At 48.5% G+C, this 22,843-nt stretch overlaps 1 protein-coding gene across 1 annotated transcript in view; it reads right to left on the bottom strand.

Annotated features, from left to right (window-relative positions):
- The window catches only part of Aloxe3 (arachidonate lipoxygenase 3), a 24,695-nt gene extending 1,993 nt beyond the window's left edge, over positions 1–22,702 (bottom strand). The window contains exons 1-14 of the mRNA XM_005067570.4: positions 21,748–22,702; positions 20,743–20,947; positions 19,595–19,676; positions 18,180–18,299; positions 17,750–17,875; positions 14,697–14,800; positions 14,076–14,248; positions 13,194–13,337; positions 12,908–13,111; positions 12,733–12,819; positions 12,049–12,218; positions 11,398–11,519; positions 5,495–5,595; positions 4,760–4,930 (exon numbers count right to left, since the gene is read on the bottom strand). Of these exons, the coding sequence (XP_005067627.1) occupies positions 4,760–4,930; positions 5,495–5,595; positions 11,398–11,519; positions 12,049–12,218; positions 12,733–12,819; positions 12,908–13,111; positions 13,194–13,337; positions 14,076–14,248; positions 14,697–14,800; positions 17,750–17,875; positions 18,180–18,299; positions 19,595–19,676; positions 20,743–20,947; positions 21,748–21,894 (1,956 nt within the window). The 5' untranslated portion in view covers positions 21,895–22,702. The remainder of the gene's footprint in view (positions 1–4,759; positions 4,931–5,494; positions 5,596–11,397; positions 11,520–12,048; positions 12,219–12,732; positions 12,820–12,907; positions 13,112–13,193; positions 13,338–14,075; positions 14,249–14,696; positions 14,801–17,749; positions 17,876–18,179; positions 18,300–19,594; positions 19,677–20,742; positions 20,948–21,747) is intronic.
- Positions 22,703–22,843: the final 141 nt, after the last annotated feature.

The raw sequence follows: 22,843 nt of genomic DNA, 5'->3' as shown, positions 1-22,843 counted from the left end.
CACCACCATCAAGGACTTTCTAAGAAAACTTCAGTCAGAGCCAACCTGTGTATAGGATTGTCCTTCCACAATCAGTCACACAACGGGTCACTGTAAAAATGCACAGGTCCAGTTTCCTACCCTTCATACAGCCACAGTGCTGCTGATGCCTTAGCACCTCTCGGTCTTATTTGACTGCATCGTTGAAGGCCTTCAGGCTACTGCTAAACAGCAGCAGTAATAGTGGGCATTGTTTTCTTGCCCCTGATTTTTTTTTTCTCTTTTCTTTTTTTTCCCCCACCAAGACAGGGTTTCTCTGTGTAGCCCTGGCTGTCCTGGAACTCAGTATCCAGACCAGGCTGGCCTTGAACTCAGAGATCCACTTGCTTCTGCCTCCCAAGTGCTGGGACTAAAGGCATGCCCCACCACCACCCAGTTCTCCAGTTCTTGTCCCTGAATTAAAGTAGACATCTATTATTTTATCATAAAAACAGTGGGTTTTTTTTTAGATAAGCTTTAGGACTGGGCAGTGGTGGCATACAACTTTAATCCCAGCACTTGGGAAACAGAGTCAAGTGGATCTCTGTGAGTTCGAGGCCAACCTTGTCTACAAAGCAAGTTCCAGGAGATTCAGACTGTTACACAGAGAAACTTTGCCTAGAAAGACAAAACAAACAAGCAAACTATATGCTTTAATCAAAATTCCTTCATAGGGGCTTCATTTGAAACAGCTTTTATTAGTAATGGCTGTTTGCGCTGATCAAACACTTGTTCAACCTATGTTGGGCTAATTATATGCTTTGGTATTGATGGAACAAACGATATCGCTAAATTTCATAAGATGAACCAACCTTTCATTCTTAGAATAAACTAGACCTTGCCATGGCACATTATTGTTTACTACACAGTACTTGTCTTTATTGGCCGATATATTTTTAAGATTGTTGGAGCTAAGTAGAGGAGTTTATAATTTCATTTTCTTAATTACAGCTGACATGTAAGTATTTTATGTGAGCCATCACAACCACACAACAACCCTTAAGACGGACTCTTTTATCAACCCCACTTTATAGATAAGGAAATTGAGGCTTAGTGTGGCCAAATTAGAGAGGTCACAGAGATGTTAAGTGTGGATCCGGGACTGGAGCCCTCTAATGAGATCCACCCCCCTTAAGGTCACTTGGTCTCTGCTGGTTGGAGAATTAGACTCCCATGACTGAGGAAGATTCTGCCTTTTCCTGTACTTTCCAGAAGTTTGAAGACAAAGAAACTGGGCTTGGTTTTGTTTTCACTTGATTTTGATCCCAGACTTGAGCCCCGGTGACTCTTCTGTGATTACCAGCCTGAGCCGTCATATCTACCCCTTAAGTATGTTTTGCATCTCTTCTAAAATGTCAGTTGTTTATGTTCTCTTAGAAAATCATTCCTTTCATCCAGGTTTCCAATTTTGTGTCCATGAAACTGTAAGCAGTGTAGTCTTACAATGTTAAAACTTTCTCTGTATGATGTCCCAGTATCTATGATCTTCCCTTTTTTCTTAATTAGAATTCTCAGGCTGGAGAGATGGTGCAGCTGCTGAAAGCTAGGCTAGCAAACGAAATGTTAAGAATTGTTTATGATATTCTATAGTACTAGTCTTTTTTCAGGGACTCACCCTGTAGCTCAGGTTGGCCTGGGGGTCACTATCTAACCCAGGCTGGATTCAATCTTGCAGCAATCCTCCTGCTTTAGCCTCTGGAATTACAGGTATGAGTCACCACACCTGATTTATTATTGGCTTAAAAAAAGAAGACAGAAATGGGCTCAGTGGTCAAGACCATAAACTGCTGTTGCAGAGGACCTGGGCTTTGGTTCCCGCCACCCACGTTTGGCAGTTTACAATCCCGTCACTCCAATCCCAAGGATCTGGCACCTTCTTCTGGATTCTGTGGGCACCTATACTCACATGTGCATGTATCCACACCCATGCACACATACTAAAATAAAATACATTGTATTTTTAAAAGTACAGCATAGAGTCGGGTGTTGGTGGCACACGCCTTTAATCCCAGCAAACGAGAGGCAGAGACAGGTGGATCTCTGTGAGTTCGAGATCAACCTGGTCTACAGAGCAAGTTCCAGGACAACCTCCAAAGCAATACAGAGAAACCCTGTCTCAAAAAAAAAAACAAAAACAAAAACAAAAAAATAGTTACTCAATTCCTCTGTATTATTTTATTCATGTATTTAGAGACAGGGTTTCTCTGTGTAGCCCTGGATGTCTGAAACTAGCTCTGTAGACCAGGCTGGTCTCAAACTCAGAGATCTGCCTGCCTCTGCCTCCTGAGTGCTGGGATTAAAGGCATGAACCACCATGCCTTTTGTAGTTTAAGATACTATACTTTATATCTGGTTCAATGATTGAGATCGGATCCTTGCTGATTGACAGCTAATATTATTGCTGTTGTAAGTTTCTCTGGCTTACAAAGAGGGGACCTAACGATCATCCTCTTATTCACTCATTCCTTGGGAACAGCAGTGGGTAGGGTCTAAGGATAAGTTCTTGTGGTCCTCAGAGTAGAAGATGTAACATAAAACTTATGAGGAAAGTGTCAAAGAGATGGACCAGGGGCTTGATGCTAAGAAGGGTGACTTGTGTTTGCTTTCCTGCACCCATGTGGTAGGAAGGCACTGACTCCCCAGAGTTGTCCTCTGACCTCTACACATGTGCCAAGGCATGTACACCCATTTCCCAATAAATAAATACATAAATGTAATTTTTAAAAATTGCTAGGAAGGGTTGAGGAGGTACTTCAGTGTTACAGCGCTTGCTTAGCATGCCTAAGTTCCTGAGTTCTATCCATAGCACACATACATGCACTCACATAGCACACATACACACATGAACATGCACACACCCGCACACTGAACCAGGTACTGTGGTACATGCCTATTGTTCTAGTCTCTCTAGAGGCTGAAACAGGAGGAGGGTTTGAACCCAGGACTTCAAGGACAGCCTGGGAAACATTGAGAAACTTGTCTAAGATATATATATGTTTTTTGAGACAGGGTTTCTCTGTGTAGCCCTAGTTGTTCTAGAACTAGCTCTTGTAGACCAGGCTGGCCTCAAACTCAGAGGCCTCAACTCAGAGGCCTGCCTCTGCCTCTTTAGTGCTGGGATTAAAGGCATGCACCACCACTGCCTGGCTAAAAATAACCATTTTTAGAAGATTAATTTGTGTTTATTTTATATGTATGAGTTTTGCCTACATGTATGTAGGTATGTATGCACAGACCACAAAAATGTTTGTGCCCACAGAGGTCAGAAAGGGTCCTGAAGCCCCTGGAACTAGAGTTACAGGCAGTCGTTAACTTCCATGTGGGTGCTGGAAACCAAACCTGAGTCCTCTGGGAGCAGAAAAGGTTCTAATTACTGAGCTATCTCTCCCACTCCTCAAAAAAGAAAATTAAAAAGACAGGAGTTGTGGCACACAGGTTTAATCCCGGCATTTGGAATGCAGAGGCAAGAGTATCTCTGTAAGTTAGAGGCTAGCCTGGACTACTTAGTAAGCTCCAGGACAGCCAGGACTATATAAAGAGAGTCTGTCTCAAAAAAACAAAAACAAAAACTAAACAAACAATAAAAAGTTAAAGAAAAAGTTGCTAGAAAGATTTAAAAAAACCTGCCAGGTTTCTAATACCAGACAAAGCCAACCATGAGAAATCAGGGTGTTCACAGGTGACATGTGACCCTAGCTGGGAGGCAAGATCAAGAAGGCAGAGTTGCGTGATGGGAGGCAACGTGTGAATGACCATGATGGTGACCGATGATTCAATGGCTGCTCACTGCAGCCTAAACTCCTTAGCTGCCTCATCTGCTCTCTCCAAACCTGTCCCTCTCAGTCACTGACACAGCCCCAGGAACACCCTTGCTGAAACAAATTAAGTCATGCCACTTCTAGTTTAAAAGCCTTGAGTGGCCTCATTGTCCTCTGAATAAATGCTATGCAAAGTCCTACCTTACCCTTTACCCTGCCCAGTCATGTCACTTCCCTGAACCTCAGTGATCATAAGAACACACTAGACTATCCCTCCCACTCCTGGGTGTCCCTCCCTTTGCCTAGAAACCAACATTGGCCCTCCTCTGTCTGCTAAATTCCTTCTTGTCCCACAGGTTTCAGCTTGTATGTTACCTACTCCATGAAGTTTTCTTGGGTTCTCCCATGTAGGTTTCACAAGGCTCTGTCCTTGCCTCTATGCCAGTACTACAACAATATGCATTGTTTCCCACTAATGCCTGGTAGATCTGGAGTTCTCAGGAAGTGATTGTGAATGGACGATTAGTATAGGAGAACTTCCAATAATACTCTGATGTCCCTCTCCATTCACCTGTATGCTACATGAATGCATCAAGAAGGTCGTTGTGGGGGGTCTCATTCAACTTTATATACCTACTATCAAGCACTATGCTGACGTGTGAGAGGAATCCCATGTTTAATATTTGGGTGAATTAATGACTTGGTGGATGAATGCATGATAGGATAAATGGGTGGATGGATGGATGGATGGATGACTTGTAAATTACATAGAAGTCATAACCCAGCTGCTAAAGTGGCATTTGCATCTATGTGTGTCCTTGGAGATCAAGTATCATTTCCTGTGAAGACAAAAAGACTCTCAAGGCCTCTGAGCAGTGGACATAAATCCCAGCAGTAAGCCTTCAACCCTCTTCCTCCTCCAGAGCATGGCACACCTAGGCCCTGCAATGCCCAACCTCTGCCCCACACCTCCACGAACAAACCTGGTCCTTGGGCTCCTGGCTGACCAACCAGAAGAGGAGAAGGTTGCTACAGGTGGTGTTCACTTCTGGGAGGGTGTCTAGGTAACTCTTCATCGTTGTGTTCCCCTTGCTCTGAGGTGGGGGCTGTCTCATAGATGATGGGGCATTGGGCATCCAGGCCCCAAAGTCATGCTGTGGAGAGACCACCCAACACTCCAGTTGAATGAGCATAAGAATCCTATCATTCCTGATCCCACCTCCACCATCCCAGATCTCAAAGTTTAGAAGTGAGGAGACTATGGAAGGTCCCAGAAGGGGGCCATAAGCCCAGTTCACCCCTTGTCTTTCTCCACCCAGTGTTCCAAGACTGGGTAGAATGAGTCACCTTGAAGGGAGGAGGAGGCAGAAAGGAGGTAATTCTAGACAAAGGCCTTGGGCCGGCGTGCCTTGAAGCAACTTGATGCTCTTTGTAGGCAGTTCTTGCCAAGGTCAAGTTCTGTTCCCAATATAAGCCCTCCAGAGTCGCCATTGTAACTCTGGGTGCTACTCCACCCAGCCATCACTCAACACTAGCCCTTCACCCCACCCAGTCTCCACTCCAACCCCAATGGCAACCATAATCCCACCCCAACCCTGACCCACCCCATTCGCTCAACCAGAACTCTGACCTCAAGTCCATTGCCAAGTCTAATCCACTCTTGGAACCTAACACCTTGGGTGGCCCAGTGCCCCTAGGCCTGCTGTCCCAAGCCTTACCTGCCCACTATTGACTGCTGCGTGCTGGGCGGAGCAGTTAAAGATGATTGCAGTGAGATACTTCACAAGCTCTCCTGGAGTGCACAGCCGGCTTGGGAAGCCTGGGTGTGGGGAGGGAAGAAGAGGGTGTGGATGGGGAGGGGGAGGGGCTGAATTCCTGGGGGTTCTCAGGGCAAGGGGCTGTCCACTAGGGGGAGAGTGAAAGATTAAAGGCTAGACATGGGCTACAACTATCCTTGAACTAAAATTAGCGCTGGAATGGCCACCACCAAGGACTCTGGTCTCTGAAGGGGATCAGGATAGGATCTGTTTGCTAGAGTAGAAAATGATGGAAAACCGGGCTCCTGACAGAGCATAACACCAAGCTGCCTCTCTCTGATGTGGAAGGCACTTACTTACATTTCTCCTTCCATCTCTAGCCCATCCTACCCTTAATGATTTAGTTCTACTCCCGTTACCAATATTCGCGCATGACACCACCATCAGAGCATCCTCTGCCTGGCTTAGCAGAAGAGATGATTGACCACAGAGTATGTTACTGAAAAGCGCACAGTGAAGAGGGCAGAAAGGAAGATAAAAGGAAAAGTCTGGATCCTAGGGAAGATGCCCAGGGCAGAAATAGCGCCGGGGCTGCATAATCCCAGGAAGAGAAGTTGTCCCCACCACACCCCCAGTTGATGCACAGGTGAGGTTTAAAAAAAGAAAGTTGACAGAGGCTGAGTGCAGAGGTCTGCATCTATAGTCCCAGATTTTTGGGAAGTTGAGGCAGGACTGCTTAAACCTAGGGGTTCAAAGCTGATTGGGCACAGCAGTAAAATCTCATCTCAAAACAAAAACAAAAGCAAACAGAAAACCAAAAAGGGCCAGCAAAATGGGTGAAGGACCATGCTACCACACCTGACAACCTGAGTTTGACCCCAGGGGGCTCACATGGTGAAAGGAAGGAACCAACTCCTACAAGTTGTCTTTCTGACCTGGAATGTACGCCATAGCGCACATGCCTTTACTCACACGTTTGCATCATACACGTGCACATACAAAATAAATACATGGAATGAAAATAAATAGAACAATTTTTAAAAATTTAAAAGATAATGCAGAAGGGTTGTGGGCATGGCTTCATGGGTAGAATGCTTTTTTTCTTTTCTTTATTTTTTAATGTTTGAGTCCCGGTGCAGCATAGACCCAGTACTGGTAGCACATGGCTGTAATCCCAACATTCAGGAGTGGAAGCAGGAAGACCAGCTCAAGGTTATCCTTGGCTACTTATAGAGCTTCAGGTCTGCTTGAGATATATGAGACCATGTCTCAAAATAAATAGGTCAGTAAATAAGCGAATGGCAGAGGAGAACCTTGTCAGGGTGAGCTCAATCCTGACACAGACCTCATCTAGGCCATGGCTTTACTCACTCCCTCTGATGTGTGAAATCAAAGATAGAGTTAACAAAACAAGATAGGTTGGAACCAGGAACCCCAACATGGTCTTAAGTAGAAAACAAACATCCCAGAGGGAAGAACATGGAGCAGGAGCATGGATTTTGGTACTAGGGCATTCTGTCTCTGTCTCTGTGTGTGTGTGTGTGTGTGTGTGTGTGTGTGTGTGTGTGTGTGTGTGTGTGTGTAACTGATCCCTCTCAGAGGCTAAGAGACAACTGCACTTTTTGTTTTGTTTCTCTATGTAACAACCCAGGCTGGTCTGGAACTCACTCTGTAGGCCAGGCTAGCCTTGAATTAGATTTGAACTAGATCTGCCTGCCTTTGGAGTGCTGGGATTAAAGGCTTGAACTATCACCAACCAGATTTTTTGTTTGTTTGTTTGTTTGTTTTGTTTTGTTTTATCCTAGATGTCCTGAACTCACTCTGTAGACCAGACTGGCCTCAAACTCAGAGATTGACCTGCCTCTGCCTCCTAAGTGCTGGGATTAAAGATGTGTGCCACCATGCCTAGCGATCTTTTTTCAAATAATTTATTTAACTTTATTTTGTGTGCATTGGTGTGAAGTTGAGAGATCCCCTGGAACCTGAGTTACAGACAGCTATGAGCTGCCATGTGGGTGCTGGGAATTTGAGCCTGGGTCCTCTGGAAGAGCAGCCAGTGCTCATAACCACTGAGCTATGTCTCCAGCCCCGACAACTGTATTCTTTATCCAGTTGTTCAGATCAAAATCTGTGCGCTCATGCCTCCTCTTATCTCACAATGTACATGTCATCAAAGACTTCCAGAAGCCCATTTGTCCCGACCACCATGTTTCCCGGTCAACACCATCTCGCCTTCACTTCCACTTTTCCCTCTGCGGGGCGAAATCAGGAGCTCGAGGGCTGTATAGCAGGTACAAGGCCCTGAATGAGACACACACACACACACACACACACACACACACACACACACACACATCAGGTGATGTCACCTTTCACTAGAACTTTCTAGAGAGTTCCCCTGTCGCTCACTTTACCTGCTCCTCCTTTCTTCCCTTTGCTTACTTTACTCCAGCTACATAGCCTTTGTGCTATCCCTCAAACACTGGTATACCCAGACCCCAGGGCCTTTGTACTTACTGTAGGTAATACTGCCTGGGTGTTCTCATCCCAGTAATCCACATAACCAGCATCCTCAACCCCTCCAGATCTCCATTCAAGCCCCAGCTCCACAGACAAGTCTTTCTTTGGCTGTCTATATGCAAGGTTCTCGCTGATGAGATTCTGATTCCTTCCTAGCATTCATAACCATCTGACACACTTGTCCACCGTCTCTATCTTCCCCCAAAGCAGAGCAGAGATTTTGCCAGGCAGTGGTGGTGCACACCTTTAATCCCAGTACTCGGGGCAGAAGCAGGAGGATTTCTGTGACTCTGAGGTCAGTCTGCTCTGCAGGGTGAGTTCCAAGACAGCCAGGGCTACGCAGAAAACCTTGTCTTGAAGAAGAAGAAGAAAAAAACCCACAACCAGAAGTTTTGTCTATTTGTTCACAGCTAAACCCCAGCATCTAGAACGATACTCAATAAATATTAAGAGACCTGTAATTATTGGTTGAGTAAATTAAGTAGATGAGATAGTGAGAAATAGGAGTGGCAAGGCATGGGTGAGGGGACTGGGAGGGGACCTGATTGAAATTAAGGCTGTGGTAGGGCACGGGGCATTGATTTTTTTTTCAGTGTTTCTGAGGACTGCCAGGGGAGTGATCCTGCAGGCTTATTGAGGGGGCGCCGGTGGAAAAGCAGCTGGCACAATGCAGAGTCACTGATATCGAACTAGGGTGCTGATGGCGGGAAACCATGCAGACAATAAGAGATTAACCATCCATCTGGATCCAGGAAGACAGAAAAATGGAACCTGAGCCAAAGGGTGCTCAGAGGTTTAGAACCAGGCTGAGCGGACAGAAGACTAGGACTGGTCAGGCATTAGCCCGGAGTAGGTAGAATCCCTGGAAGTAAGGTTGGAGTCAAGCTGCCATAGTGTTTATTCCCCCGACCCTGCAATATGGAAGCCAAAGTCTCTGGCAGTTTAACTAATATGTTTAACCTTTATATTGAAATCCAGAGTAAGTTTGTACTGATTGGAAGAGCCGTTGTCAATCAAAGAATGCTGTAGTGTATAGACTCATAGACAAGTTTAATACAGAGGGGAACTGACCCAACAGTAATCAAATCTCTCAATTTGAGTATTAAATGGGAAACAGATACGCCAGGGGCATCAAGCAGTCAGGATTCTGATTAACAGTGAGTTTTCAAATCACAGGGAAAGGTCACCCTTTACAATATCCGAGAGCTGGCTGTCATCGCCTTAACCTAGAAATCAATCTCGGCCTTGTTAATGTCGAGACAAGCTGGCATCAGGTGCCTCTTGTGTGATGCAAAGCACAGGATACAGCATCACCTGAGAAATATTCTTGCCAAAAATGTGCAACCTGTACACATTCCTTCCCGTTTACAGAAACCACACGAGACAGGAACAAGATGGGTCACATGTGAGAGAGCAATTAGATAAATTCAAAGGTGACACGTTGTCCAGCATGAGCCTGGGCTTTTCCATAACTTCATGTCGTGTAACTATAAAAAGCGGGGGCCATGCGTGATGGTGCATGCCTGTAGCTCTAACACCAGGATGGAAAAGGCAGGCAGATCTCTGAGAGTTTGAGGCCAGCCTGCTCTGCATATAGCTTTCCAGGCTAGTATGGACTATAGTGAAAAAAAAATTGAAACAAACAAACAACAAAAAAATCCATAAAATGTTTCTTTAAATTAAAAGAATCTTTAAAGTTTAAATAAAATGTGGCCCTTGGTTAGCTCCTATCTCAATTGGATCGATGTAGGAAAACAGGGCAAAGTGGGTAAATGTGGATATGGAGTAAATGCGAGGGTGACATTGATGAGATTTGACAATTGCCTTACTTGCAGGGCTAAGTGTATATAGCCCAGTGGTACAACACTTATCTACCACGTAGGAATCCCTGGGTTTCAGCCCCAGAACTACAAAAAGTTATCAAGATGGCACGGTGGGCTAGGTGTAGTGGCACATGCCTTTAATTCCAGTACTCTGTAGGGCACAGAGGCAGGCAGATCTCTATAAATTGATCTAGCCTGGTCTATATATGTAATTCCAAGCCCATTAGGGCTATATAGTGAGATTCTGTATAAATCAAAGAAAGTTCAGAAATAAAAACAACAGATTAATCAAATGTGGCAAAATATTGTAGAATCTGGTAGGTAAAGGGGTACTCACCAAGGTGTACTCTACTGTCCTATATGTTTGAAAAATGTTGCCTAAAACAATTAAGTATCAAGTCCCTTCTGGATAGACTGCAATATCTATTCTATTTGGAGGTGACTTGAAACTACCCTCTTCGTTGGGTCTTCCCAGATAGAACAGAAGCAATCAGTCGGCTAAAAACTACATCCTTCCCGAGACAACTCAGGCCATGGTAAAGGAAATTGGTGCATAGACATTTGAGCCAATTTAATGCAATACCGACAGAAGGCTCCACGGGTAAAAGCACTTGGTGCCTAACCCAATGCCCTGAATTCAATCCCTGGGACCCATGCAGTGGAAGAAGAGAGCTGATTAAGTTATCCACACATGCACTGTTGTTGACCCTATACATACAAAACAAACAAACAAAATTTAATCAAAAAATAAAAAATTAAAAAACAACCAAGGTCATGGTGGCACAGACCTTTAATCCCAGCACTCAGGAGGTAGAGGCAAACCCAGCTCTGTGAGTTTGAGGCCAGCCTGGTTCATGGTCAGTAAGGACTTATAGTGAGATCCAGTCTCAAAACAATGAGAGAGAGGAGGAAAAGAGGGGAGAGGAGAGGGAGGAGAGGGAGAGAGAGGGAGAGAGAGGGGAGAGAGGAGAGAGAGGGAGAGGGAGAGGGAGAGGGAGAGGGAGAGGGAGAGAGAGAGAGAGAGAGAGAGAGAGAGAGAGAGAGAGAGAGAGAGAGAGAGAGAGAGAGAGAGAGAGAGAGAGACAGAACACGCTGGGGAAAGGTGAACCCGGAAATCCAAAAATCTACCATGGAGGAGCGGAAGAAAGGTCCCTTCCATTAGGGATGTGTAGGAAAGCATCTCAGAACCAGGATGGTCAAGAGTTAGGACCTCCAGGAGCAAGAGGTCTCATCTTGCCTGGGACTGAGAGAATACTCAGGAAGGAAGGCTGGTGTGGGACATCTGCTTAGCACTGTATTTAAGGAACGGAAGCTGAGAGGAGAGATGCCAGAAGCTGGAGAAGGGCCGTGGCTTAGCATGAGTGAGGCCTTGGGTTGAACCCCCAGCACCACATTAAATGCAATTTAATAGTATGGTTTTCAGTAATAAGAACTAACTAATGGGGAGAGGTGGGCGAGGATGAGAATTGGATCAGCAAGAGCTTGTGACTGGTGTGGCTGAAGACAAAGAGGGAGGGGTACCTGAATTCTCCCGGCTGAGGAATGCCTGGGCAAAAATCTCACCCACCCAGGCCTGCAGCTCAGAGTCCTGCTGCACTGATGCATCGTTGGGGTAGTAGTAGCTCACGATCTCTGAGACAAACCTGCAAGAAAAGAAAAACTGCTGGTGCCCGTGGAGTGGCATTGAGGCCACTGACATTCAGGGAGGGCAGACGCAGATGGCGGGAGTCTACTGCGAGGAGTCCCCAAAGAGAGGTGAGTTCAGTGGGACCCCCAGATCCAGCTGGAACCACTGTCTAGGCTCCCCTTAAGCACCCCCAAATCAAGGAGGTCTGGGGGTCTCCTCTCTGGGAGGTAGAGAAGAGGAGAGTCTACATCTGTTCTGGGCCCTCACCCCTCCTCCGTGTTCGGCGCCAAGCCTCGACAAGCCCTGATCTTCCGACACCCATGGGCAAGGTGCCCCTTCCCCTCCTCCATCGCAGCTCACAGTCACCTGCTGTCGCACAGGGAACCTGTCTGCCAGTCCCTACTCCTGAGTTTCTTATGCTGGTGGGAGAGCACCTAGAAACTCAGGCAGGCCTCAAGAGCTCCAGCTGACACGAGTACAGGAGCCCACGCTGCCCCCTGGGCCCGGAGACCTTGGTGGCTGGAAGGACCTGAGGGTCCCCACACCTCTCAATAGCTGCCCAAATCTTCAGACCATCGTCCCGGTAGTGGTAGTTGGGGATGTCCAGGACACCGCGAGCCCGTAGGCTGTCCGGAAGGCAAAAGTCCGTGTAGGTGAAGTGGGCCAGCCCTGTGCTCATGAGGTAGATGAGGCCGCGCCTGCCGATGGATGTGACCTGGGGACACAGCACAGAGCTGGACTTCCCAAGCCGGCTCCCACCCCACCCACAGTGCCTGGAGACCAGCGGGGACTCTCAGCTCAGGAAGAGAGGCATGCGACTTATCAAGCAGTCAAGGACCACGAATCAAACACTCACATGGGCCTGCCTAATGTAGGCTTCGCGGACTGAGGACCTACATTGTGTATGGGAGGTGACCTTGAGGTATTGATAACTACAAGGATGACGACACGGGAGAGATGAGAGCTCGAGGGTCAGCTGGGAGCAGTGCTGACCTAAGGTCCGCTTGCCCACTGAAGCTACTTTTGAAGGTGTGTAGCCCACGGATGGGATTGGCCAGCTGGGTCAAGGCTTAGGGGAGGGGCAAACAGACTTGCAAAGAGGTGCAGTTTATGGGAAGAGGCAGGAAAGGATTGCTTACACAAGGGTCTTGGGTGCAAGAGCAAAACTTGTGGGCAGGGCAAAGCATACTTAGGGGCGGGGCCTTATGGTCGTAGCGGGGAGGCGGCACCTTGTCCACGAGGCCTTCTGGGTTGAGCAGCGTGGCCCTTGCGATGGTGTTCACCTGCAGCGTGTAGCGAGTGTGGGGAAGCAGGAGCTGCCAGGGGAACGAAGTCTCGTGAGTCGAAGGTCAGAGAAGGCCTGCAGGCCCCGCCCCCTTAGTCCCGACCCCGTGTCCCGCGGACCTTGTAGACTGGATGACAGAGGGGCAGCTGACGCAGTGTGGCCATGGAGAAGGCCTCGCATAGCAAATGCGTGCACAGAAAGTGCGTGTTGTTCTCGTGCACCAAGAACTCAGAGTTGCGCACCCACGTCTTGGCCAACAGCCAGTCCAACTCGCAGTCAGTGGGCAGGAAGATGGGGCTCTCTGGCCCTGGTGTCTGGCTGAGCTGTGTGCGAGAGTAGTAAGAGGTGTGGCTCAAGTCTATTAGCCTGAGGCTCCACCCCCTAAGGTCTCGCCCCCAGGCTCACCTGGATGGCCAAAGGCAGCAGCACCCCCTGTGGATTGAGCCACAACAGGCAGAGCGGAGCTGCTACGTACTGTTGGCGACCGTTTAAGCAATGTACAGGGGCCTCCGCCAGGATCCAGTAGTCCGCTAGGAAAATGTGCCCCCTCTACAGAAGGCACACAAAGACTTAACAAGCCCTCTGCCCACCCCCCACGTCCCTCTTTCCTCTCTGTTCTCTGCAACAAGGAGGAGCTGAAGTCCCCAGCTCGAGATTCAGCAATTCTTGCTGCCTGCACTAATGGGCAAAGCTCGGTACCGCACCCTTCCCAGAATGTCCGGAATGAGGTCTAGATGAGTCTGTCATTGTGTCATCCCTCACCCAGCCTTTGGGCTTGGACAAGGCAGCTTCCTCTGCTCCTCCCCCAATACCTTGTCCATCCTACTCCCTCAGCTCAGAAGGCATCCCCTCCTGAAATCTAACCTCAGTTATCTAACAACAGGAAAATCAATACACAGTGAGTTTACCAACCATGGCCCCAACTTCGGAGAATGTCTGAGGGCTTGACTGTCAGAGAGACTAGGTTGTCATCTATCCCAGAGTTCCTCATTCTTTGTAATCGTTCCTGCTACACCTGCCAATCTTGTGGCTGGCCTGCCCTAAAGCAGCTGTCTTTGGTTTCAACACTTGGAATCTTTGAGACCCTGAAAGAGCCCTCAAACCATCCCAAGTCCCACCTGGCCTTCCTCCATATTTGTTCCCCGTGAAAAGTAAACAGGTCTTCTCTGTGGGTGAGGCCTACAGATCTAAACCATTCTGTCTCTACCCGACATATACAACCCTAGTCTATAATGGCAAACCACCTGCCTCCCTCCTATTAGATCCACTGCCAAGGCCCTCACCCACCTCTAGCTCTGTTTGTAGGCAGGTGCCTGGTCCCAGCAAAGATGCCACCATGTCATTGGTGACAGGCAGCTTGCTGGGCAAGCTGGAGAGGCAGTGGAGCATGACAGGATTGACACCATTCAGGTACTGGTACCCAAAGAAGCTGTCCTCACACCAGTGCTCTGTGACGTACTCTGGGGGGGGGTGGCAAGAGAGGGAACCAGTAGGTCTGGAAACTACTTTCCAAACTCTGGTCCTGCCCAGCCCTTTGCTCCTCATTCTGGCTTCAGCTTCCTCCCAGTACAAGGTGGATATAACTACATTTTCAGTTGAATGATGGACGCTGAGAGCCAGTAAGGTAGTGTGGCTTGCCTGCTCACGTGGCAGTTCTGGGATTAGACCCAAATTCTCTCTGACCCCAAATCCTAGAACATCTGGCGATAGGAGTAGGGAAGAGAGTCACATGGCCCTGGTCAAAATCAGAACTTCTTAAATGACCATGAGTAGTTTCTGGGTAAGTAGAGTTTCTCTATATCCTCTGAGGAGGTTCCTGGACTCCTGAGGGAGAATTGAAAGATGCTCCTGGTGAAGCCAGGAGCCCATCCCACTGGAACCCAGCACCCCTTGCCTGGTCCTACACACCTGAAGTGAAGGTCTTGTGGCACCAGAAGATGTTCCGGATGTCATCCAGCTTCTTCCAGGAGCCCTTGCGGTCAAGCAGACCTCGAATCTTCATGCCCAAGGATCTGAGGGACAGAAGAAGGTGAGAGCTGGGTGTGGGACCTGGAGAGAATCAACTGGGCCATTTCCCAATTATAAGTGCCTAACAAGCCACACAGGAGAAAAGTCTAGCATTCAAGTGAAGCCCTACAGGCTTCAGGGTCCTGCTTCAAGCACATCCATCCCTGAGAGGAAGGAATGCATGTCTGAGCAAACGTGGTACCACCCTCACTGGTGCTTTGACCTGCTTTCTTCAAAATTCTATATCTTGTAGACCTTCCATGACTCCTTTCTCCTATGAGATGAATCCCCACTGCCAAGCCTGGGTCAGGCATGATGTTCCCCTCCAGCAACTTCCTATAATCTTAGCAGTGTCTTCTCACACACCTTCCATGCACTAGGCAAAACCAAGTGAAGCCTGTTTTCCAAACATAATCAATAACTTGATTTGTTCACTCTTGGACTTGTGAAAGTGGAGTTGACAAGCTGGGGGTGGGGGTGCTTCTGTCTCTTGTAGCTGTCTCTTCCATCTGGTTTTTACTTTTCACCCATGAGCATCAGAGGGAGAAAAAAAAATCTTGAAATAAGGTTGGCTTTCCCTACTTCTAGGGCTTCACTCAAGCTTGGTCTCCGCTGGAAAGATCTCTCCTAATACTACAGGTCAGTCTGGTCTTCTAGGTACAATGCAGATGCCAGCTCGTGTATGAGGCCTTGCCTGACCTCCCCTAAAACCCATGCCTTGGAGCATTCGCAATTCCCTGTGCGTCTATTCCTTCCCGTTCTACTGCGAGCTCCTTAGGAAAAGGACTGGGTTCTATGTGTCTTGCCGTGCCCACCTCCTCATACGCACACACCAAATGGGCTGAACTAAAGCAAAGGGACTGGAGCTCAGAACAGGGAGGTCTGTAGCAAGGGATCACTAGGACAGTTAGCTGTGCAATGACACTGATGTGCTCTGGAAAGCATGGGCAGCTAAGAAGGCGCTCGGGGGTGGAGGGACTGGATTAATGACCTTACAGACCCAGGGTCAAGGGCATCCATGTTCTCTTAAGTGCTTGCTCTCTCTCTCTTTTTTTTTTTCCGAGACAGGGTTTCTCTGTGTAGTTTTGGAGGCTGTCCTGGCACTCGCTCTGTAGACCAGGCTGGCCTCGAACACACAGAGATCCGCCTGCCTCTGCCTCCCGAGTGCTGGGATTAAAGGCGTGCGCCACCAACGCCCAGCTAGTGCTTGCTCTCTTACTGCACAAATATTTGCTGAGAACTTTCCAGGCACAACTTTCCAGGAGCCCAAACAAACGAGGCAGAGCTGAGTCTAGTGGCACAAACCTGTGTAATCCCAGCTACTCATCTGGCTAAAGCAGGAAGATCACAAGCTCAAGACCTGCCTGAGCTACAGAGAAAGACGGGGAGAGCACAGCCATGAAGGCAGAAGTCGAGGAGGCAAATAAACAAAAAGACACCCTCCCTTTCCAAGGGTCTGCCACCAATGTCCTTCACAATATACCTTGAAGCCACCCTTCATTTGACTCCCCCTAAATTTCTACCAGGCTGCTAAGAACAGCCCTCCTCCCCTCTGATCTTACTCAGAACCCCCAGCTGATGGCCTCATTCCTGCTTAGACCTTCACATCCTTCTCAGACTCAACTTGGGGCATCTCTACCTTCCCAGATCTCCCATGGTCCTGGTAACATGTCCTTGTCCTGAAGTCTGAGCTCCCTGTGGCTCCCGCATACACCATCCATCACAGGCAAATCTTCATGCCTACCTACACCCTCTCTCTCGTGTCTTTTTTTTTTTTAAGAAACATTCTAGACACACATGCACAGGAAATGAAGACCCAGAGCTTGTCTTGTCCTCTTTTGAGCCCCACATGCAATTCCAGAAGAATTTTCTAACAGGACTCTTGGCTCACTGTCCCCCTGGACTCATCTGTCCCTTGCTGTTCTCATCTTCCCTCCCCGCCCCCCATGCTTGTTTCAATCCTGCCCTTCTAACTAAGAGCCACATCCTGGAGCTGGCTGGTCTCTCTCTTCTTCGTGCACCCAGGGGGCTACTGAACTCCTCCCTCTAGTCATACCACACTTAGAATCCTAGCTGTTGACTTAAACAGATAGTACCTGACCTGACAACTCGTTAACTGTGCCCAGGCCTTCTTAGTGATCCCATAGATTCTTTCTACCAATAGGCATCTCCTTGTAGGGAGCGTCTATCGAGACTTAGGGCTTGGCATTATCTCACTTGCCTCCCCTTAAATTTATGGTGGATGGTGGGGGTTGGAGAGATGGGTCAGTGATTACAACCCAGGCCCTTCTCTCAGAGAGCCTGGGTTCAATACCAGCATACACACTCAGCAGCTCACAACCACCTATAACTGATGTGATGCCATCTTCTGGTCTCACATAAATTTTTAAAAATAAAAAATTTTAGACTTATGATGTCAGAACGAGTGGGTCATTTTACCCTCCAGGCAATTATCCAGAGACTATGTAAAAATTAAGGTTATGTTAGGCAGGACGTGGTGGTGCAGGCCTTTAACTCCAGCACTTCTCTGTGAGTTCAAGGCCACCCTGGTCTACATGGTGAGTTCCAGGACAGCCAGGGCAATGTAAAGAGACTCTGTCTCAAAAAAAAGAAAAGAAAAGAAAAAGTCACACATGCAGAAAGTATGGACTTAGTAGTTGAACCTGAGATGATCTGGCTTCCCCGCCTCAAGACTTAAGGACAGAGCCTCTCTATCCTACTTCATATGATCCCTGAGACCCATGCTCCGCCCAGGATAAGCGCCCTGAAGAACAGGGGAGGAGACTGAAGGACAAGGCAAAGGGAACTTAGGAGAAAGGAAAAGAGGAGTGTGGAGATCTGTGGGAAGGGGGCTGGAGGCAGAGAGCAGGGCTGGGGACTGTCCTGTGAGATGCCCATGGCACGTAGGAAGGAAGGGACAGACAGCAGGACGGCGGGAGAGACAATGTGCTCACGCAGGAATAGCATTGAAGATCAGCGAGGCTGTCTTGGTGGCTGAGTAGCGAATGTTGGGCTCCATGTGCAGCAGAGACGGGATGTCAACTTTCATGGGAAAGCCAGGCAGGTACCGGTTCCCCGAGCTGAGGAAAGGCAGGGACGGAGGGAGGAACCAGTCAGGGGACCTGTAACCAGTCCCCCTTAATTCCTTTTCTCAATCTTGTCCCCAGATTTTCTAGTTCTCTGCTCATTATTATTTCAACTTGCCCTTTCTGCTCCAAATCAGAAGTCACATCTTATCCTTCCCAGTAAACACTTCGGGACCATCACGGGTCCCCCTCTGCAACTCCTTATGGACTCTGATACCTCCCTCCATGCTGCTGGGCCCCATCTCAACAAACCATCTCCATCCCCCACCCCCACCCCCTTTCCAAGCAAGGCTCTCACTTGTCATCCGGGTCTGCACGAGGTACTGTCTTGGTCAAGGCAAATTTCTTATCTGACTCCATCTCCTCAAAGCTGCTGACATCCACCATTCGAGGGAAACCAGGGGCATAGATCTTCCAGCTGTCCCAAGGGAAGGGGGCAGAAGAGCTAGGTCAATCTTGGGATGAACAGAATCCTTGGCTTCTAAAATATGGCTTCAGGTGACCCCTGATGCTTTTTGCTTCTGGATATGTGTCAAAGAACTGGATTTTCTCTAAGAAAGCACTGAACTTCAAATAGAGAATGAAACTCAGGATCTGTGTGTGCTAAGCTCATATTGTGCTGCCGAACCACAGCCCTAAGCCCCAGAGTATCACTTGAGGATGACATAAATTCCCATACTATTTAGACATGGGCTTACATTATGATTAAGATAAACTGAGTGTGATGATACACACCTGAAATCCCAATAATTTAAAGGTTGAGATAGGCCAGCCTGGCTACATGGTAAGACATTCCCATCCCCGATCTCAAAAAAAAAAAAAAAAAAAAAAGGAAAAGGAAAAAATATGGTGAGTTTGAGGGTGCACTAAGATTGGTAAACATTAGAGCTGTTTCCCACCTGGGGACCTGGGGACCTGGGGACCTGGGGACCTGGGGATCTGGGGATCTGGGGATCTGGGGATCTGGCTTACAAGAGGGGCCGTCCAAGGATGAGAACGGCTAGTTGATGGTCTTGGATGAGCACTGGATTTGGAGGTTGTTTTGTTGTGGTTGTTGTTTGTGGGGGATTTTTTGCTTGTCTTTTTTGGGGGGATGGTTTTGAATTTTGGGGTTTTTGGGGGGGGTTGTTTTTTGTTTTGTTTTTTCGAGACAGGGTTTCTCTGTATTGTTTTGGAGGGTGTACTGGAACTCACTCTGTAGACCAGACTGGCCACGAACTCACAGAGATCCGCCTGCCTCTGCCTCCCGAGTGCTGGGATTAAAGGCGTAAGCCACCAAAGCCCGGCTCGAGTTTTGGTTTTTTGTTTTGCTTGTTTTTTTTTCAAGACAGGGCCTCACTGTGCTTTGTCTATCCTGAAAAACTCTGTAGGCCACAGTGGCCTGGAAATCACAGAGATCCACCTGTCTCTGCCTCCCGATTAAAGGCATGCACTACTACCACTTGGCAGATTTGGGGATTTATGTGAATGTGTAAGGGATCAAACTTGAGTCCTAGAAAATGCTAAGCAAGCTGTGTACTCCTGAGCCACAGCTACATTCTCAGCCCAAGATAACTGTTGATGTAGGTAGTCTGGGTGGAATTAAGTCTCAGAGATGATCCTGATCAGAACTGAGTTCCCATGATTTTAACTGAAATCAGAGTTTGGAACAATCTGAGTAAGGCTGAAGTCAGAATAAAGATGGGGCAAAAAGTCAAATTAGACCACCCTCACCGATAGCATTCTTGGCGGGCCTGGAGTTCCCGTTTCCTGTGATCCAGAAGGAGGGGGAGAGAATCCTGACAGATGGTTCTTGCTGTAGGGAATGAAAAGCACTCTTCATACAAATCTCTTTTCAAGCAGTGTTCCTCCTGCAAGTGTTGTCTGAGCCCTCTGAGTCTTGGTCTATGCTGTCTCCATGTGCGGCACTTTGGGGACTGACCATCCACGCGCTCTTTGTTCATCCATCATGGATTTGAAGCCATTGCCACATTCCTAACTGCTCATTTGTTCCCTTTCTAGAAAATGTTCTCCTTGAGATCTAGATCATGTCACACTCATTGTCTTCCCAGTGTCTGGCTTGGTGCCTGGCATCATTTGATAACTGCTGAATAAACATATTTTAATAAAGCCATCATGTTCTCTGATGGTGAGTGGGCATTGATAGGAAAGTCTATGAAAAGAGCATTGTAGGCTGTGGAATGACATTCACTTGCTTCACTTTAATGTAGAATACCCATCTCTCATGTCTGAGACGAATCACAACACACACACACAGAGAGAGAGAGAGAGAGAGAGAGAGAGAGAGAGAGAGCAACTCTAGTGCTACCTCTGTGGAACAGACAGTTCTGGAAACAGAACAGTAACCTTGAAATTCAAAATTCAGCAAGAGAGCCTAGCTCACTTCCCAGACACTTCATCCCCACCAGAAGAGCTAGCAGGAAGCAGGGCACAGGGTCTTTTCCCGTGGCTTTCCCACCTGCTGAAGTCTAGCTGGTAAGCTAACTACTTTCTGAGCTCCAGAAGAACATACGCTGGAGAAATGCAGTGGGATGTCAGCTGCCTGGTGTGAGAATATCTGTCTGCATTTGGTGTATCTGTCTGTGTGTGCCTGACTGACTGTGTGTGCCTGACTGACTGTGTGCGCCTGACTGACTGTGTGCGCCTGACTGACTGTGTGTGCCTGCAGAGGAAGAAACACTACTCAGGAAGCCGTTGCGTATCGGGACTTTAGCAATGTTCTTTATCAAAAGCTATCTACCCGAGACCCTAGCATTCATAACCCCAACCCTATTCCCTGCAGCCTGCGCCGTTTTTGACACTCCATTCCTAATCCCAAAAGAAGCTGCTGCAGGACTGTGCAGTCCTTGTCCCTGGCCCACCTGTTCCTGGCCGCAGCTCCACGGTGCAGTAGCCCTCAATCCATTGGTAGCTGGGAAAGAGAATCACAGTGCCATCTGGAGCAGTGACACTGATACGGCTGCAGTACCAGGGGTCCTTGCAGAAGAAAGCAAAGCGCTCCTTGTGTAAGCGCAACAGCAAGATCTCACCCAGCTCTGCTGCACAGCGCACCTTGTACTTCTGAACCTGGAGTGATGGAGGCAGCAAGCAAGCCAGTGAGAGGCAAGGAATTGCGAGGCACTCGGAAAGGGTGCATTAGCACCTCCACTTACTCTGGCGTATAAGCCTGAGCAGCAGGTGATCCATGTGCTTCCCTTGTGTGAATGAGAAGACCCTGTCTTCATTCATGTAGAGGCAGGCACCGTACTTAGCGCCTGTGCGGAGTTTTGGGGGCCTTCTAGCTTCCTTGGCCAGCAGGGCACTTTTATGTAAGGCCACTAGCAAACTATCCTAGGGTCTGACCTTGGGAAGCAGACCCCTTCCAGAGAACCGAAAATCCATGGTCAGAGTAAGGAAGCTATTTGGTCAAAACTTTGTGCCAAAAATGGGAGGAGCCAGGCCAAGTGGTGGTAACGCAAGCCTTTAATCCCAGTTATCCAAGAGGCAGAGGCAGGTAGTTCTCTAAGTTCGAGGCCAGCCTGGTCTACAGCGTGAGTTTCAGGACAGTCAGGATTGCACAGAGAAACCCTATCTGGAAAATAATAATAATTATTAATAATAATAATAGGAACCCGGAAGCCAGGGAAAGTCCCCAGAGTTCCTTCCAAGTGCTCCACCTTCTCCACAGCCCTGTCTCCGAACAGTTGGTATGGTTTATCATCACTCAGAAGGCAGGGACCGCAGAGGAAAAGATGACAAGATTATAGTGAGCCCTCAGAGTTCTGCAGGACTTGAGGAATCTAACAAGAATCACCTCCCCTGCGTTCAATCAAGTTCCCCCGTGAGGTCGGTTCCCTAGAGATCCCCTATCTCTCCTGTGTACTCACCGATCCAGAGGCGAAGTCCCTGCCCACACGATCCAGCCTCTGTTTAGGGCTCTCACCACAGGTGCCCACCAAAGTAGCATAGATGTTGTCCAGTGTGCCAGCCTTCAGGTAGGAACCAGTGGTTACACACAGACGGTAAACTGCCATGGTAGGACCCGATAACCCAAAAACAGTAGCTGGCCCAGATAAGGTGAGCTACAGGTAGAACAGGATAGTCTCCTGGGCAGAAGAAGGTTGGGGGGTGGGGAAGGGCGAGCCTGAGGAAGGGCCCAGCTCTGGGATGTTCCTGGGCTCGCTCGCTCGCTCTCTCTCTTTCTCACCGGAGCTCCACTGGTAGTTCAGGAGGACTCTCCCCGCCCACAGTCTTGCACCCTAATACTTGTTTGCTGGCCTCTGACACAGCCGGTCCCTCTGGCTGGCTCATCCAGATGGATATCTGGAGACTGGGTCCACTGGGGAGGGAAGAAGGGAGGAGGAACCAAATGCCGAGAGGGAGACAGGGGGGAGGTGACGCGTGCGTGACTGGGACACTACCCTCAGCTTGATCAGAGGCTTGACTAATGTCGTGAGGCCCATGTTCACCCACTCCCCTGTTTCCACCCAGACCCTTTTCCTCCTATTTCCAAACCAGAAGCGGGCACCAGAGCACCAGAATTCCTACGTGTGAATCAACCGTGTGAATCACACCGTCGTACACCGGAAAGCTGCACCGATTCATAAATCACACGTGACTTCAGCAACAATCAAGTGAACAGCACACTCATCTCAGCACGCGGCAGGTGGTCGTGGCCCCCATCCTGCCACCGGCACACCCATTTCTTCCTCAAGCCTGGTCCCCTCTCTGTCCCCCCAGTTTTCGGTACCCCGACCTCAATAACTCCTTTGGAGCAGGGCCTGCCAAGTGAATGGAGGCCTGCCCGACAGCATCTGGAGGGCCCCGTGTGACATTCTTTACGCTCCAAGCCCTCCCTCAGCCTGCCTGCTAGTCCGTGGGAGGCAACGTGCCCTAAGTGGACGAGATCTAGGTCACAAGAGAGAAAGAGGCTGTGCCTCGGAAACCGGCAGCCCGCAGCGGCCCCGCGTGGCCGGTCTAGGC

This window comes from Mesocricetus auratus, unplaced genomic scaffold (assembly GCF_017639785.1).
Source record: "Mesocricetus auratus isolate SY011 unplaced genomic scaffold, BCM_Maur_2.0 Super-Scaffold_100007, whole genome shotgun sequence".
Taxonomy (NCBI): Eukaryota; Metazoa; Chordata; class Mammalia; order Rodentia; family Cricetidae; genus Mesocricetus; species Mesocricetus auratus.
Note: the sequence above shows the minus strand (reverse complement) of the source record. Positions and strands in the feature narration are given on the sequence as shown.